The sequence below is a fragment of the Cyrtonyx montezumae genome, unplaced genomic scaffold, assembly GCF_038088225.1.
Source record: "Cyrtonyx montezumae isolate F1298 unplaced genomic scaffold, pur_monq_1.0 scaffold_18, whole genome shotgun sequence".
NCBI classification, from domain to species: domain Eukaryota; kingdom Metazoa; phylum Chordata; class Aves; order Galliformes; family Odontophoridae; genus Cyrtonyx; species Cyrtonyx montezumae.
The window spans coordinates 1,029,809-1,043,072 of record NW_027071914.1 but is presented as its reverse complement, the minus strand read 5'-3'; the positions used below and the strand labels follow the sequence as shown (position 1 = coordinate 1,043,072).

The following is a 13,264-nucleotide window of genomic DNA, read 5'->3' as shown; positions in this document are numbered from 1 at the left end:
CGCCTTCACCCGCCGTTCCTTCTCCACGCCCTGCACGCCCGCTCACAATCTTCTGCCCGCGCTCGTCGCCACAATCCTTCCTCCCGGGACGCGCGTCCTCCTCCCCGCCGCTCGCTCTTTCTCTGCCTTCTTTGCCATGGGCACCGGAAGGTCTTCCCCTCCCTTCCCCCGATCGCATCTCGCGTTCCTTAGCTCAGAGCGCCATCATGTGGTTCGTTGCGGGAACTGCGTCTCGTGATTGCCTTTCGCGCCCGATTCTCTTCATCCGTGTCATTTTACATTTCTTACTCTTCTATCCTCTTTTTGATTTTTTTTTACCTGTTTTCACTCTCAGCAGTTTTCACTGTACTCGTTCTGAGGTTGTACATAAGTACTAATGAGATACTGATTAAGCTTTCCCAGTTGTCTTCCTCATTATTTGAGCATGCTGTTAAATGTTTTGAAGTCACCTGTTGGTTATTGAGAGTGTTCCTACTTTGAGCTCCGTCAGAAATCTCGTGACCTAACTGATGTGTTTCCAAGAACATGATCTGATCACCTGCCTTCTGTATATTTATTACAAAAGGTAAATCTAAATATTGCTTGCTACCAACACACAGGAATTCGGGGTTCCAGATGCTATATGCATCAATCATACATGGACAGAGGGCAGAGATGGTTCTGGGTGGAAACTGCGATGTATATTGAAAGCTACCTACTGGAATTCCAGTCAGCCCCCATTTCTCTGTGGGTGGGAGCTCTGAGAGCGTGTGCACTGGAGCCTTGGTATTAATGAAATTCTTCTTTCAAAAGAGAAAGAATATACAAGATTTTCTGACGCTATGAGCATCTGTGTTCCTCATTTCTGACCAACATCTGCAGCAGGAGCTTCAGCAGGGCTGGGTACTGGGACAGTTCCTCTCATGCTTCCCTGTGTATCAAACTGGATTGGGGTTTTTCTGTTGTTGGGTTTTTTTTTTTTTCCATTTTCTACTCTTTATGCATCAAATTACATATTTTCTTCTTCATCTTCTCTTATGAAGACAGATCCTCCATATTTTTTAGTGTTCTCGTTCAGGAGAAATTCATATCTGTTGAAATGCAATGAGACGACAAGTGTTCATTCACATGTCTTCCAGGTGAAATGGGAGAGACAAAAAATGTAGTGAATGTGTTTGTCAGGTAGTGGGGCAGATCATAGGACTACTGTGATCATTGGTCTCCTGTTGTATAATAGAAAGGATTCTAAAACCATGCTCTATGTAGGTGTCTTTGTAGACATTTCTTACTGCAAAATAAATTGAACTGTCACTTGTCACAAACACACAGGGAATCAAGGCTTCACTTGTAGCTTTTATAAGACAGAATAACGGAACATAGGGAGACAAATGGAAAATAAATTCTTGCCTTTCTCTCACGTTAACAGAACTAGAGAATCACAGAATTGCTGGGCTGGGAGGTGACCTTTAGAGATCACTGAATCCATTCCTTACGCTTTGGCTGGTTCCCTACAGCAAACTGCACATGTAAGCATCCTGATGGTTCTTTAATATCTCGAGAGAAGGAGACTCCACGACCTCTCAGGAGAGCCTGTCCCAGTCTTCTGTCACTCCAACAATAAAGAAGTTTTTAATTGTGTTTGTGTGGATCTTCCTTCTGTTCGTTTCCAACCATTGCCACTTGTTCCATGTTGCTCACCTACAAAAGGAGTCCACCCTCACTGATGTGACTGCCTCACTTCACATATTTATAAACAGTGATGAGATACCCCTTCAGACTTCTCCTTGCTAAACAGGTGACCAGGACTCTTAGCCTTTCTTCTTACCACTGATGGCCCAGGCTGCTGATCAGCTTTGTTAACCTCTGCTTAATGCTTTCCAGAAGACCTCAGCCTTTTTAGAACTGAAGAGCTCAGAAGTGGGTACAGTGCAGAAGATGAGGCCTCACCAGGGCATAATAGAGTAGAAGAATCTCCTCCCTCAACCTGCTGGCCTTGCTCTTTTTAATGCATTCCAGGATTACATTGGTCTTTTTGGCCACCAAAACACACAGCTGGCTCAAGTGAAAACTGTTGGCAATCAGGCTACAGAGCTCTGCAGAGCTCCTCTCCAGCAGATCATCTCCTAACCTGTACAGATGCATGTGGTTATTTCTCCCAGGTGCAGGACTCCACACTTGCTCTTGTTGAAACTCATCAGGTTCCCCTCTGAGCAACTTGCCATTCTATCCTGGTGTGGTTGAATGGCAGCACAGCCTTCTAATGTGTCAGACACTCTTAGCAGTTTTGTATCATCAGCAACCTTGCCAAGAATCAACTCTACGTTTTCATTCAGGAATCTGAAAAAAATATTTATCAAGACCAGACACAACATCTAGAGACTGTTCAAGCACGAAAGAGGGTGGTTTGGCTTTCACTTCTGACAGCTATCTCACACATGTCAGTGTATGCCATTGCGTTCCAGGGACACTGTTGTGAAACGTTCAAATAAAACAGGATCCAGAGTAAGAGTGAAGTGTAAGTAATGTCAGTAAATCCACACTTCTCTACAGATTCAAAATGACAGAGGTATAGGTGTGAGGAAATGCTGAACATGGGTGAGCAGAAGCACAAACAATCTCTGTTACTGGCAAGATGACATCTTCACAGACCACCAGATTGAGACTTTGAATTGGGGATTAGTGGATTTTCCATTTTTTTTCTGTGTATTTTTTATCTTTCCATCCTCATCATGTTCTGCAGACACACTGGTGGGAAGTATGCTGGAGACGGAAACTGAACATTTTGTTCTCCTCTGCCCTGTCACTAAAAAGCACGGTATTCATCTTAACCAACAGGGAAAAAATCACCACCAATCCACACAGCTTTTTTTCTCTGCCACACTTTGCATTCACCAACACCTTGTACTGCACAAAAGCAGCAGGCATGCCAAGGATCAGAGCAACTTGCATCTTCATCTCTCACAGATCACAAACTGAGAACATGCTACAGGGTCAAGGAACACACTTCCACCTGCGTTTCTCTTCAGTTTTATTCTCCAACTTATCACCATTTCATGTGGAAATCAGCCACTGAAGTATTGAAGTCTCTCAGGGTTCTATGGAACAGCAAAGATGTCTGGAGTCCAAATCCATATGTTTTTCTTGATGTCCACAGAGTTTGGCTTACACCACTGATTCAAAATTCAAAATACAAACATGGAATCTACTTTCTTCTGGTTCTTTGTATCTTACCTGCATTGGTATGCACATAACTACCTGAAGATTATGACATACAGGAAAATACCCAGGAAATACATGCTCCATCCAAAGGGAAAAGACCATATCTAAATTGTGCCAAAACGTACAACTGTATGGTGATCATGTACAACTGTATAATTATCACATATACTTTTAATATGAACTACTTTCGCATAGCATACTGAAGTGGTGGCTGCTTGTTAAGATAAAGTACATGAACACTTATTAGTTATTAACAGGAAAAAGGTGAACAACTTCCCATCCCAATGAGGAATACCAGCAGAGCGTAAATCACAGAGAAATTCAGAGAATTCATCCAGGATCATCAATATTGAGAAAAATGGCTCCTTGATATACATTCTTCCACATTCAAACACAAGTGAATAAAGGCATATGTGGAAGATGACTTCACAAGCGGGAATGCCACAAGCACAACAGCAAGTGAAGACATGCAGAATCTGACTTCTCAGGGCAACACAGAGGCTCATCACACCTCACAGATGGCCTTGCTCCCAGCAGTTGCTTGATGGAAGGCCTCCCTGTGTCCCGCTGACAACAGTATCTGCTGCGCAGCTCACCTTACTGCTTCTTCATCTCCATACAGAAAGGAGATCCACAGGGAAAAAAGCAGATAGACACCTCAAAAACATACTGCAAGGAAGAAGAGCTGCCACAAGGAATGACTCGTAAACAACCTCTCATGTCAAGAGCTTAAGTTCTGAAGGTTTTCAGAGGACCCAGGTCAAGTGTACTTGACCTATTCTCCATGTTTAATTCTTGAAGCCTTTCTTCTTCAGAAAGGAAAGGCTTTTGGCAAATAGGATACACAGCCAACCATTTCCAGCTCTTGGCCATTGATTCACCAAATCTTCTACCAAGCATTAACATTTTCATCACATGAAACTCTTTACTATTCAGGACACCTGTGACCAAACACCCAGGCTGAACTTTGCACCACTCTCACAATCACTATCACAACACCTGTACATACACCCACACCACCACCTGGACACAGTTCTAAGTCCCACTCTGACCACGATCCATGGATGCACTGATCCGCACCTTCTCTCATCACTAAATACAGGAACAGCAGGGTAGCTGCAGAAACACACAGTGTCTGCAGGCTATTCCCAGAAGCAGGAAGTGCACTCTCAACATTCTGCATATTTACACATGGAAATGAGAAAGAGAACTATGTCTGATTTCTTACAGATTATGACACTGGTACAAGTACAGCTTCAAGCAGCTCTCCCAATACTTCAGGGATATATTCATCAGAAAGCAGATATCACTCTGCATCTCACATCTCATTACCAAACCCCTTTCCCGCATCAGGCAGGTGTCAGAGCAAGAAACTGCATCTGCTGGGAGGCGTTGCTCTCCTCACTGATAACACATACTTTTAATAAACACATGGAAAAAATCATAACATTTTTATCAGCACTCACAGCAGATAAGACAACCTGGCACTACAGCATATATTGAAACTACACTGCAACACCCTTTAAAGTCATCTGCTTTAGATAATGTTTGCCTAATCAGGAAATGTTATTCTTCCTTTATTTGTTCAAACCCTGGATCTGTTTCTATAGATCTCTGTTTCAAAACGTTAGTATCATACTTGGAAGTGAAATAGAGAACACATCTTTTGCTGTGTCATTCTCTCCGGAAAGGTCTTGTGATAGTAAAGTGAAAAGAGTGCTAAAAGAAACCTTCACATGCCAATCACATCCACATATAATGAATAAATCTATGAAGCATCAGTAAAAAGGAGAACGCAGTTTCTGAAAACACAAACTTGGTACACACCAGCATGATTTGCCAAAAGCAGAGATGTGGAGAGTAAACAAAGATTCACAGTGTGTCATACTGGAAAATTAACATCCACCATCAAGAAAACAGCACTTTAAGATACAGAGGAAAACATAGAACTTCATTTCATGTAATCAGTATGCAGCATTCACCACAACTGTGAAGACTGCTTGGTTCTTCTCTATCCAAGGTAAAAAAAGGAAGGGAGAATCACAGAACCACAGAACTGTAGGAGTTGGAATGGTCTTCCAGAGATCATCTATTCCAATCCACCTGCCAAAGCAGGCTCCCTAGACCAGGTTTAATAGGTAGGCACACAGGCGTGTCTTGAATATCTCCAGAGAAGGAGACTCCACAACCTCTCTGGGCAAGCTGTTCCAGTGCACTGTCATCCTTACTATGAAAAATAATCAGACCATGAAAGGATGAGGCCCTCAGCAGCCTCACCTCATTCAGATTTAGCATGGCATGAAAGGTCAAAACACTCAAGACAGAAAAGAACTCTTCTAGGATCTCCCTGCTCTAATACACAGAAATACCAGCACTGTGTACATTAAGTTCAAGAAACCCAAGAGGAGCAGAAGGGATTCATGACTGGTGAGAGAGGCATATTCAGAACACATAAAGACAACGTACTGTACTCATGTCTACATCATGTGCCATCACAAGATCTGAATGGTCTCCAAGTCCCATTTCTCACAGCCTCCTGGAAAACTCCAAACCCCACTCTCAGCAAAGGATACAAAAGACAAGCAGACATCACACATTTTGATCCTTGGGAATGCCACGAGGACTTCCAATGATTGCCTTTTCCCCCAAGGATTGGGATTTCCACCCAAGGTTGTACACAGAAGGTTTTCTTCCAATGTCCAACAGCCAACCTCCATCCCGTCCCACTGCCACATTCACCTCCATCACAAGCCACACTTCCCTTTCACACCCCAGCGCTGACTCTGCCCTTCATTGACCAATATCATCAATCAGAGCAAGACATCCAACCTCACCAAACAAGCAGAGCCTTCTGCAGATGATCCGCAATGTTGCACAATGCTTCTTCAAATTCAGATGGAGTTAGTACATACAGCTGAGCAAAGCTATTTCCAGTGTTAATGAAAAAGACAATGTTATGCTTTTGTGAACTGTATAGGTGGGTTTTCAGTAAAGTTCTTCTCTCTTTTCATTTTAAGAAAGGTGCCAGCATTTTGTGAACGTACCACTACTGATGTAAATACTGAAAGAATATCTAAATATCTTTAGTAGATCCTGCCAAAACAAAACTACAATCAGAATATTCTCCCGGCACAACTGTCACCGTGCATCACATCTAATTCCATGTACGATGAAAGAAGACGAGGATGCAATTTTTCACAGGAAACCATGACTGATAACAATGCAGTCAGAGCCGAGGACAGTGAACAGGACACGCTACACTCTTGCCTCCAGAGTGAAAACTTGTGAATTCCAGACCTGCTGCAGTTCCACCTGGAAATGATGCATGCCAACAACTCACAGGATTTGTGGAGTACAAGTGGTGACATAAGAGATCAGAAGAGACACTGATTTCCCTCTGGCAGAGAATATCACAAGTAATGCATGCCCTGTGCCCAGCAGCAGGAGCTGAACTCTGATAATCTCAGCACTACACTCCTGAAAGCGCTAGTACCTACAATTACCTTTGAAAACTACATGTAGCCAAGAGATACGACAGTTTACACCTCAAAACATTTACTCAAAAATAAATAACTACATAAAGTAATACATTAAGCAAAATCAAACCTTTGCCATTGAAAAGATTTTCAGTGCTAACTCTAGAGAAGAGTGTGATAAAAGTACCCTGAGCCATCCACTCACCCAACGTTCTCAAAATTCATTGCTTTGCAACATTTCAAGTGTTACACAAAAAAGACACACTGAAGGGAAATCACTATCAACACTCTGAGGTCACAGCAGAAAAACATCAGTTGTGCTCAGCACATGGGACAATTTCTTACTCAGAGGGAACTATACAGAATTGGCAGAAACTGGTAAGGACAGTCTGCAGGATTGGAAAGGGAACAGGAAGTGTTCATATTTATTTTCCTACGTTAACCATGACTTCATCTGATGAACTTATGTGTAAGAACGTACACCATGAACAGAAAAAAGGCTGAAGTAACAAGTGATGTACTGCACTGTGTTTCTTGCTGAGGGGAATTGAAGAAGTCCAGATTTGTTACCAGCACAATCACACTCTGCATTATTAAATGCAGAAGAAAGTGTCGGGTTGAAATACAAAAATAGAACGACCCTTCACATTGAGAAGTCCTTCAGTATTGCGTGCTATAAGAAATGGCATTGGTAGAACACGTCATTGTACCTCTGTGAAAATAACCTTATTTCATCAGAGGAAAGCTCCAGTAAAAGACAGCTAAGCACAGGATGAAATTCCATACTAGCATTGGAGAGGTACAGGATGAACGAAGACACCGATTGCTTAATGTTAAATGACCTCACAGAATTGCACACAGGCCCATTAATGGAATATCAAAGAACGGATGTAATTTGAAGTAAAAATACAATCCAATAGTGATTCACTTACGTATGATATAATAAAAAAGATGTATGAGAATTGAGAAGACACCAGTATCATTGTAAAAACAGATAAAAAGTCCATAACTGTATTCTAGCACCACATATGGGGAGAAAATTACAAATCAAACACTTTGGATACACATTCCATAAAAATGAGAATCGGAAAACATGGAAGGCAATACTCTGCAACAGAATAACACAGTGCAGTGCTGTCAGAATTCGCAGCTCCAGCAAGGAGAAAAGGAAACAAGGAGTGGAAGGAAAGAAAAGGAAGAGTAGAGAGAAAGAAAGAAACAAGAAAGAACGCAGGAAGAAAAGAAGGGGCGAGGGGCACGGAAGAAGCACTGACCGTGTCCAGAAGAGCGGGCGGATCCTGAGGCGTCTCCTTCGGGCCGGGGCCGGGCGGCGGCGGGCAGCTGGGGCTGAACACCATGAGGTCGCTCTTGCCCGCGCCGTCCGTGGCCACGCACAGGCTCCGGCTGTGGCGCTGCGAGTACGACCAGCTGCCCACCTCGCTGGCGCACACCAGCGTCGCCGGCGCGGGCCCCGCCAGCACGGCCGCCCGCGGCGCCCAGCGCCCGGCCCCGTACAGCACCACCGCCAGCACCAGCAGGCTCGACACCGCGCAGATGGCCACCACCAGCCACACGTTCGTCGCCGCCGTTGCCGCGGCTGCAGCCCCCGACGGGCCGCCATCAGAGCCCACACCCAATGAGCCCGCCATCACCGCCCCCGCCCCCGCCACCGCGAGCGCTTCCTCGGGGCCCTCCACCAGCGACACGCTCAGCGTGGCCGTGGCCGAGAGCGGCGGTTCCCCGTGGTCCCTCACCACGATCAGCAGCCTCTGCCGCGGGCCGTCGGCCTCCTCCAGCGCCCGCGCCGTGCTCACCTCGCCGCTGTACAGCCCCACGCGGAACGGGCCGTCGCCCCGCGGCTCCCGCAGCTCGTAGCGCAGCCACGCGTTGTAGCCCGAGTCCGCGTCCACCGCGCGGATCTTCGCCACCACCTGTCCCGCCGGCACCCCCCACGCCACCCGCGCCCACAGCGACCACGACGAAGTCACCGAGACCGCCGAACCAGCCGAGCTCGGCGCCCGCCACCCCGCCTCCGCCGCCTCGCCCGCAGCCCAGGGACCCGGCCCGCCGCCCGCGGGAGGCAGCAGCGCCGGCGCGTTGTCGTTCTCGTCCACCACGAACAGCTGCACCGTGGCGTTGCCGCACAGCGGCGGCTCCCCCGCGTCCACCGCCCGCACCTCGAACTGCAGCACCTGCAGCTCCTCGTAGTCCAGCGGACGCAGCGCCCGCAGACGACCGCTCTCCGCGTCCACCGACACGTAGCTCGACGCCGGACGCCATCCCGAGCCCGAGCCCGAGCCCGCGCCGCCCTCGGCCACCGAGTAGCTCACGCGCCCGTTGCCCGCCTCGTCCGGGTCCCGCGCCCACAGCCGCGCCAGCTCCGCGCCCGCCGCGTTGTTCTCCCGCGCCAGCACCGTGTACACGGCCTGCGCGAACGCCGGCGCGTTGTCGTTCACGTCCGACACCGGCACCCGCAGACCGCGGATGGCGCGCAGCGGCGGCGCCCCGCCGTCCTCCGCCCGCACCTCCACCTCGTACTCCGACACCCGCTCCCGGTCCAGCGCCTCCCGCAGCACCAGCGAGTACGAGCCCGCGAACGTCGCCACCAGCCCGAACGGCGACGGCGGACGCACCGCGCAGCGCACCCGCCCGTTCGGACCCGAGTCCCGGTCCGACACGCTCAGCAGCGCCACCACCGTCCCCAGCGCCGCGTCCTCGGACACCGGCACCGACAGCGACGTCACCCACACCTCGGGTGCGTTGTCGTTCACGTCCAGCACCTGCACCACCACCTTGCAATGACCCGACAAAGGATTAAATCCCTCGTCTTTCGCTTCGATTTGCAACTCGCAAATACGGATATCTTCATAATCAAGTCTTTCTCGGAGCCGGATCTCCCCCGTACGAGGATCAACGCTGAATGCATCTCTACGAGACGCAGGAACAGAACTGACAATACTGTATGAAAAGTCCTGATTAATTCCTTCGTCAAGGTCTGTCGCTCCCACCCGCACCACCAGTGTCCCCTCCGGGGCGTCCTCCGGCAGCTGCACTTTATACACCGACTGGTTGAACTGCGGCGCGTTGTCGTTCGCGTCCTGCACCGAGATCACCAACTGCACCGTGCCCGTCAGCGCCGGCCTGCCACCGTCACTCGCCGTCAGCACCAAGCGGTGCTCGGACAGCGACTCGCGGTCCAGAGATTTTGTCATCACCAGGAATAATGATTCCAGATAATCTTCTCCTCGCTGTACATCCAGAGCGAAGTGCTCGGAGGGGCTCAGTGTATAGGAGAGCTGTGCGTTCGAACCGATATCCGCATCCGATGCGCCCTCCAGAGGGAAACGGGTCCCCGGCATTGTGTTCAGTTCCGCGATGCTGATGTTTTTGGAGGCGGCGGGGAAGCGCGGGGCATTGTCGTTGATGTCGGTGATCTCCACCTCCACGTGGAAGACGCGCAGCGGCCGGTCCAGCAGCACCTCCAGGCGCAGGGCGCAGGGCGCGCTCTTCCCGCACAGCTCCTCCCGGTCCAGCCGCGAGCTCACCACCAGCGCCCCACTCGCCCCGCTCACCTCCACGCTCGCCGGCCGGCCCCGCGCCACCAGACGCAGCCGCCGCGCCTCCGCCTCGCCCGCCTCCAGGCCCAGGTCCTGCGCCAGACGCCCCACCACCGTGCCGGCCACGGCTTCCTCCGGCACCGAGTAGCGCACCTGCCCGCCGCCCAGCGCCCAGGCCGCCTGCAGCACCAGCACCGCGGCCCCCCAGCTCCGCTGCGCCGCTCCACCTACGCCCATCGCCCTCACCCGCCGCTCCTTCTCCACGCCCTGCACCGACCACCGCACGACGTGCCCGCTCCCAGCCCTCTGCCCGCGCTCGCCGCCACAATCCTTCCTCCCGGGACGCGCGTCCTCCTCCCCGCCGCTCGCTCTTTCTCTGCCTTCTTTGCCATGGGCACCGGAAGGTCTTCCCCTCCCTTCCCCCGATCGCATCGCGCGTTTCTTAGCTCAGAGCGCCATCATGTGGCTCGCTGCGGGAACTGCCTCTCGTGATTGTCTGCGTATTGCGCTGGATTCCATCTACCTTTATTTCCGTTTTCAATTCCTTACAAATCAATTTTTTTTTCCTTATTTTCAGAAGACGTATCCTCCGCATTTTTTAGTTTTCTCGTACAGAAGAAGTAGACAGATGTTGGAAAGCAATAAGATGTGAGTTCTTTCACCCTTGATTTACAGTTGAAATGGGTGTGTTTTGGAATTGAATGGAACTTATTCCCTCCATATCACACTGGATTCGTTTCATCTTTTTTTCAGTTCTTATTTCCTATTCACTTTTCCTTCAAACGTCAGCCTGGTTTTTTGCTGACTCCCTAGGCAGGAAAGCTTTATCTTTCTTTTCTTCTTGTGAATCATTGTCTGCACTATTCTTCTGTCTAAACATTCACTAGAAGTTCATATCTCTTAGTTCATAAGCTCATATCTCATATCAACGAGACTCCCGTTCATTTTTCACTCTTCATCTTGAAATGAAAGAACCATAAAATGTCATGAATTGATTTGGTGGTTCGTGGGACAGCTCCCTCGATGACAGCAATCTGTGCTGTCCTGTTAAAAATCTTGTTGGTCATTTGATTTTCCAGGTGTCTGCTCAATTCACATACTTCTATAGATATTTTCTGCCACTAAATACATGGATCAGTCCTTTGTTTCATACACACTTTGAAGCAGGGATACACAGCCAGTTGGTAGAAGGTCAGATCACAGGGAGGAAAAAGGAAAAACAAATCCTTTTCTTCCACTAATGGTCACAGAACTACAAAATCACATACTTGGATGGCTTGGAAACAACCTCTAGAAATCATCAAGTCCAACCCCTGTGCTAAATCATGTTCCATACAGTGAGTATGCTGGTGCGTATCTAGATGGGTCACAAATCCAGAGAATGACGAGTTCACAACCTCTCTGGGAAGCTGGTTGCAGTATTCTGTCATCATGACAAGAAAGACATTATTCTTCATGTTTGTATGAAACTTCCCTGTCTTCCTGTTTCTAACTGTTGCTCCTTGTTCCATTCTGGCTCACCAACAAAAGGAGAGCACCCACATCGGTGTGACTGCCATACTTCAGATATTTATAAACAGTCCTGAGAGCCCTTCGGGAGATGATTCAGGCCTTTAATCACTGTTGCCAACCACTGCTGAACATTTCCCAGGTAATTCCCTTCTTTCTTCAACTGGGAGCCCAGAACTAGACACAGTGCCTCAGATTAATCCTCACTGGGGCACAATAGAGGAGAAGGATTTCCTCCCTCAACCTGCTGGCCTTGCTCTTTTTAATGTATTGCAGTATTGCACTGGTCTTCTTGGCCACCGGGACACACTACTGGCTCCTGAGAAAACTGTTGTCCACCAGGCTACAGAGCACTACAGAGCTTCTCTCCAGCAGATCAGTTCCTAACATGTACTGGTGCAAGCTGTTGTTTTTCCCACGTGGAAGACTCTACTCCTGCTCTTGTTGAACCTCATCAAGTCCCACTCTGCCCAACTAGTCTCTCCAAGCCTGGGGGAAAGGTAGCACAGCTTTCTGGTGCATCACTCTTAGCATGTTTGTACCATTAGCAAAGTTGCTAAGGATAGACTCTACGCCTTCATTCAGGAAACTGAAAAAGACCTTGATCAAAACTGAACATAACACCTGGAGACTTTTCAAACAGTATAGAGAGTTTGACCATCACTTCTAACAGCTCTCTCACACACGTGGGTGCATTCCATTGGGCTCCACGGACATTGATGTGAAGTGCTCAAACAGAAGGGGATGCAGAGGAAGAGGAAAAAAGTGGGAATCATGACAGTACATCTCGTCTTCTCCGCAGCTGAAAGCTGTCGGATGCAGAGGTGAGATGGAACGCTCTCAACATGTGTGGGCAGAAGTGAAAACATTCTCTTATAGGCAAGACATTTTCTTCAGATGAGATATGGTAGATCTTTTGGTTTTGGAGTTTTTGGCTTTTCCATTTTTATGTGTATATGTTATTTCATTTTTTCATTAGCATTTGCTGTACACACTCCAGTGAAAAATTATCCCGGATCGACAAGTTAAATGTTATCACACTCTTAGACTCTGTTCATGAAAAGCAGTGTCTGCATCTTAACCTACAGAGAAAAATTCACCGCCAACTACCTACACAGCTCTTCTCTGCCTTTCTTTGCTCTTAACACAACCTGCACTGCACACTAGCAGCAGTCAGGACAAGGCAGAGAGAAACTCACACCCTCATCTCTTACAGCTCACTAACACAGAACAAGGCAACAAGGCAAGTCCAGCAACATGCTTCCACCTACAGTTCTCTTTGGTTTCATTCTCCAACACGTCACCATTTCATGTGGAAATCTGCCACTGAAGTACTGAAGGCTGTCAGGCTTCCATAGAACCTCAAAGATATCTAGAGATCAGATCCATATGTACTCAATGATTCCAGACAGGTTTGTTTTAAACCATATGAGTTCATATTCAAAATGCAAAGATGAATTCTTCTGTCTCTAACATCTTTGTATCATATCTGCATTGGAACAAACACGACTACCAGAAACATAC

At 48.1% G+C, this 13,264-nt stretch overlaps 1 protein-coding gene across 1 annotated transcript; it reads right to left on the bottom strand.

The window, feature by feature from the left end:
- Positions 1 to 6,453: 6,453 nt before the first annotated feature.
- Positions 6,454 to 10,468, bottom strand: LOC136047743 (protocadherin alpha-3-like). The gene is made up of 2 exons (XM_065735037.1): positions 7,895 to 10,468; positions 6,454 to 6,510 (listed from the first exon to the last, which is right to left on the bottom strand). The coding sequence occupies exons 1-2, from the start codon at positions 10,466 to 10,468 to the stop codon at positions 6,454 to 6,456; spliced, it is 2,631 nt and encodes an 876-aa protein (XP_065591109.1).
- Positions 10,469 to 13,264: the final 2,796 nt, after the last annotated feature.

What these genes read in the sequence shown, in the direction of transcription:
- LOC136047743 (XM_065735037.1), bottom strand. Translation starts at nt 10,468, where the DNA reads ATGGGCGTAGGTGGAGCGGCGCAGCGGAGCTGGGGGGCCGCGGTGCTG. An exon ending in TTCTTCCTGCGTTCTTTCTT is followed by an intron (nt 6,511 to 7,894) that starts GTTTCTTTCTTT and finishes CATCATTTCCAG; the next exon opens with GTGGAACTGCAGCAGGTCTG.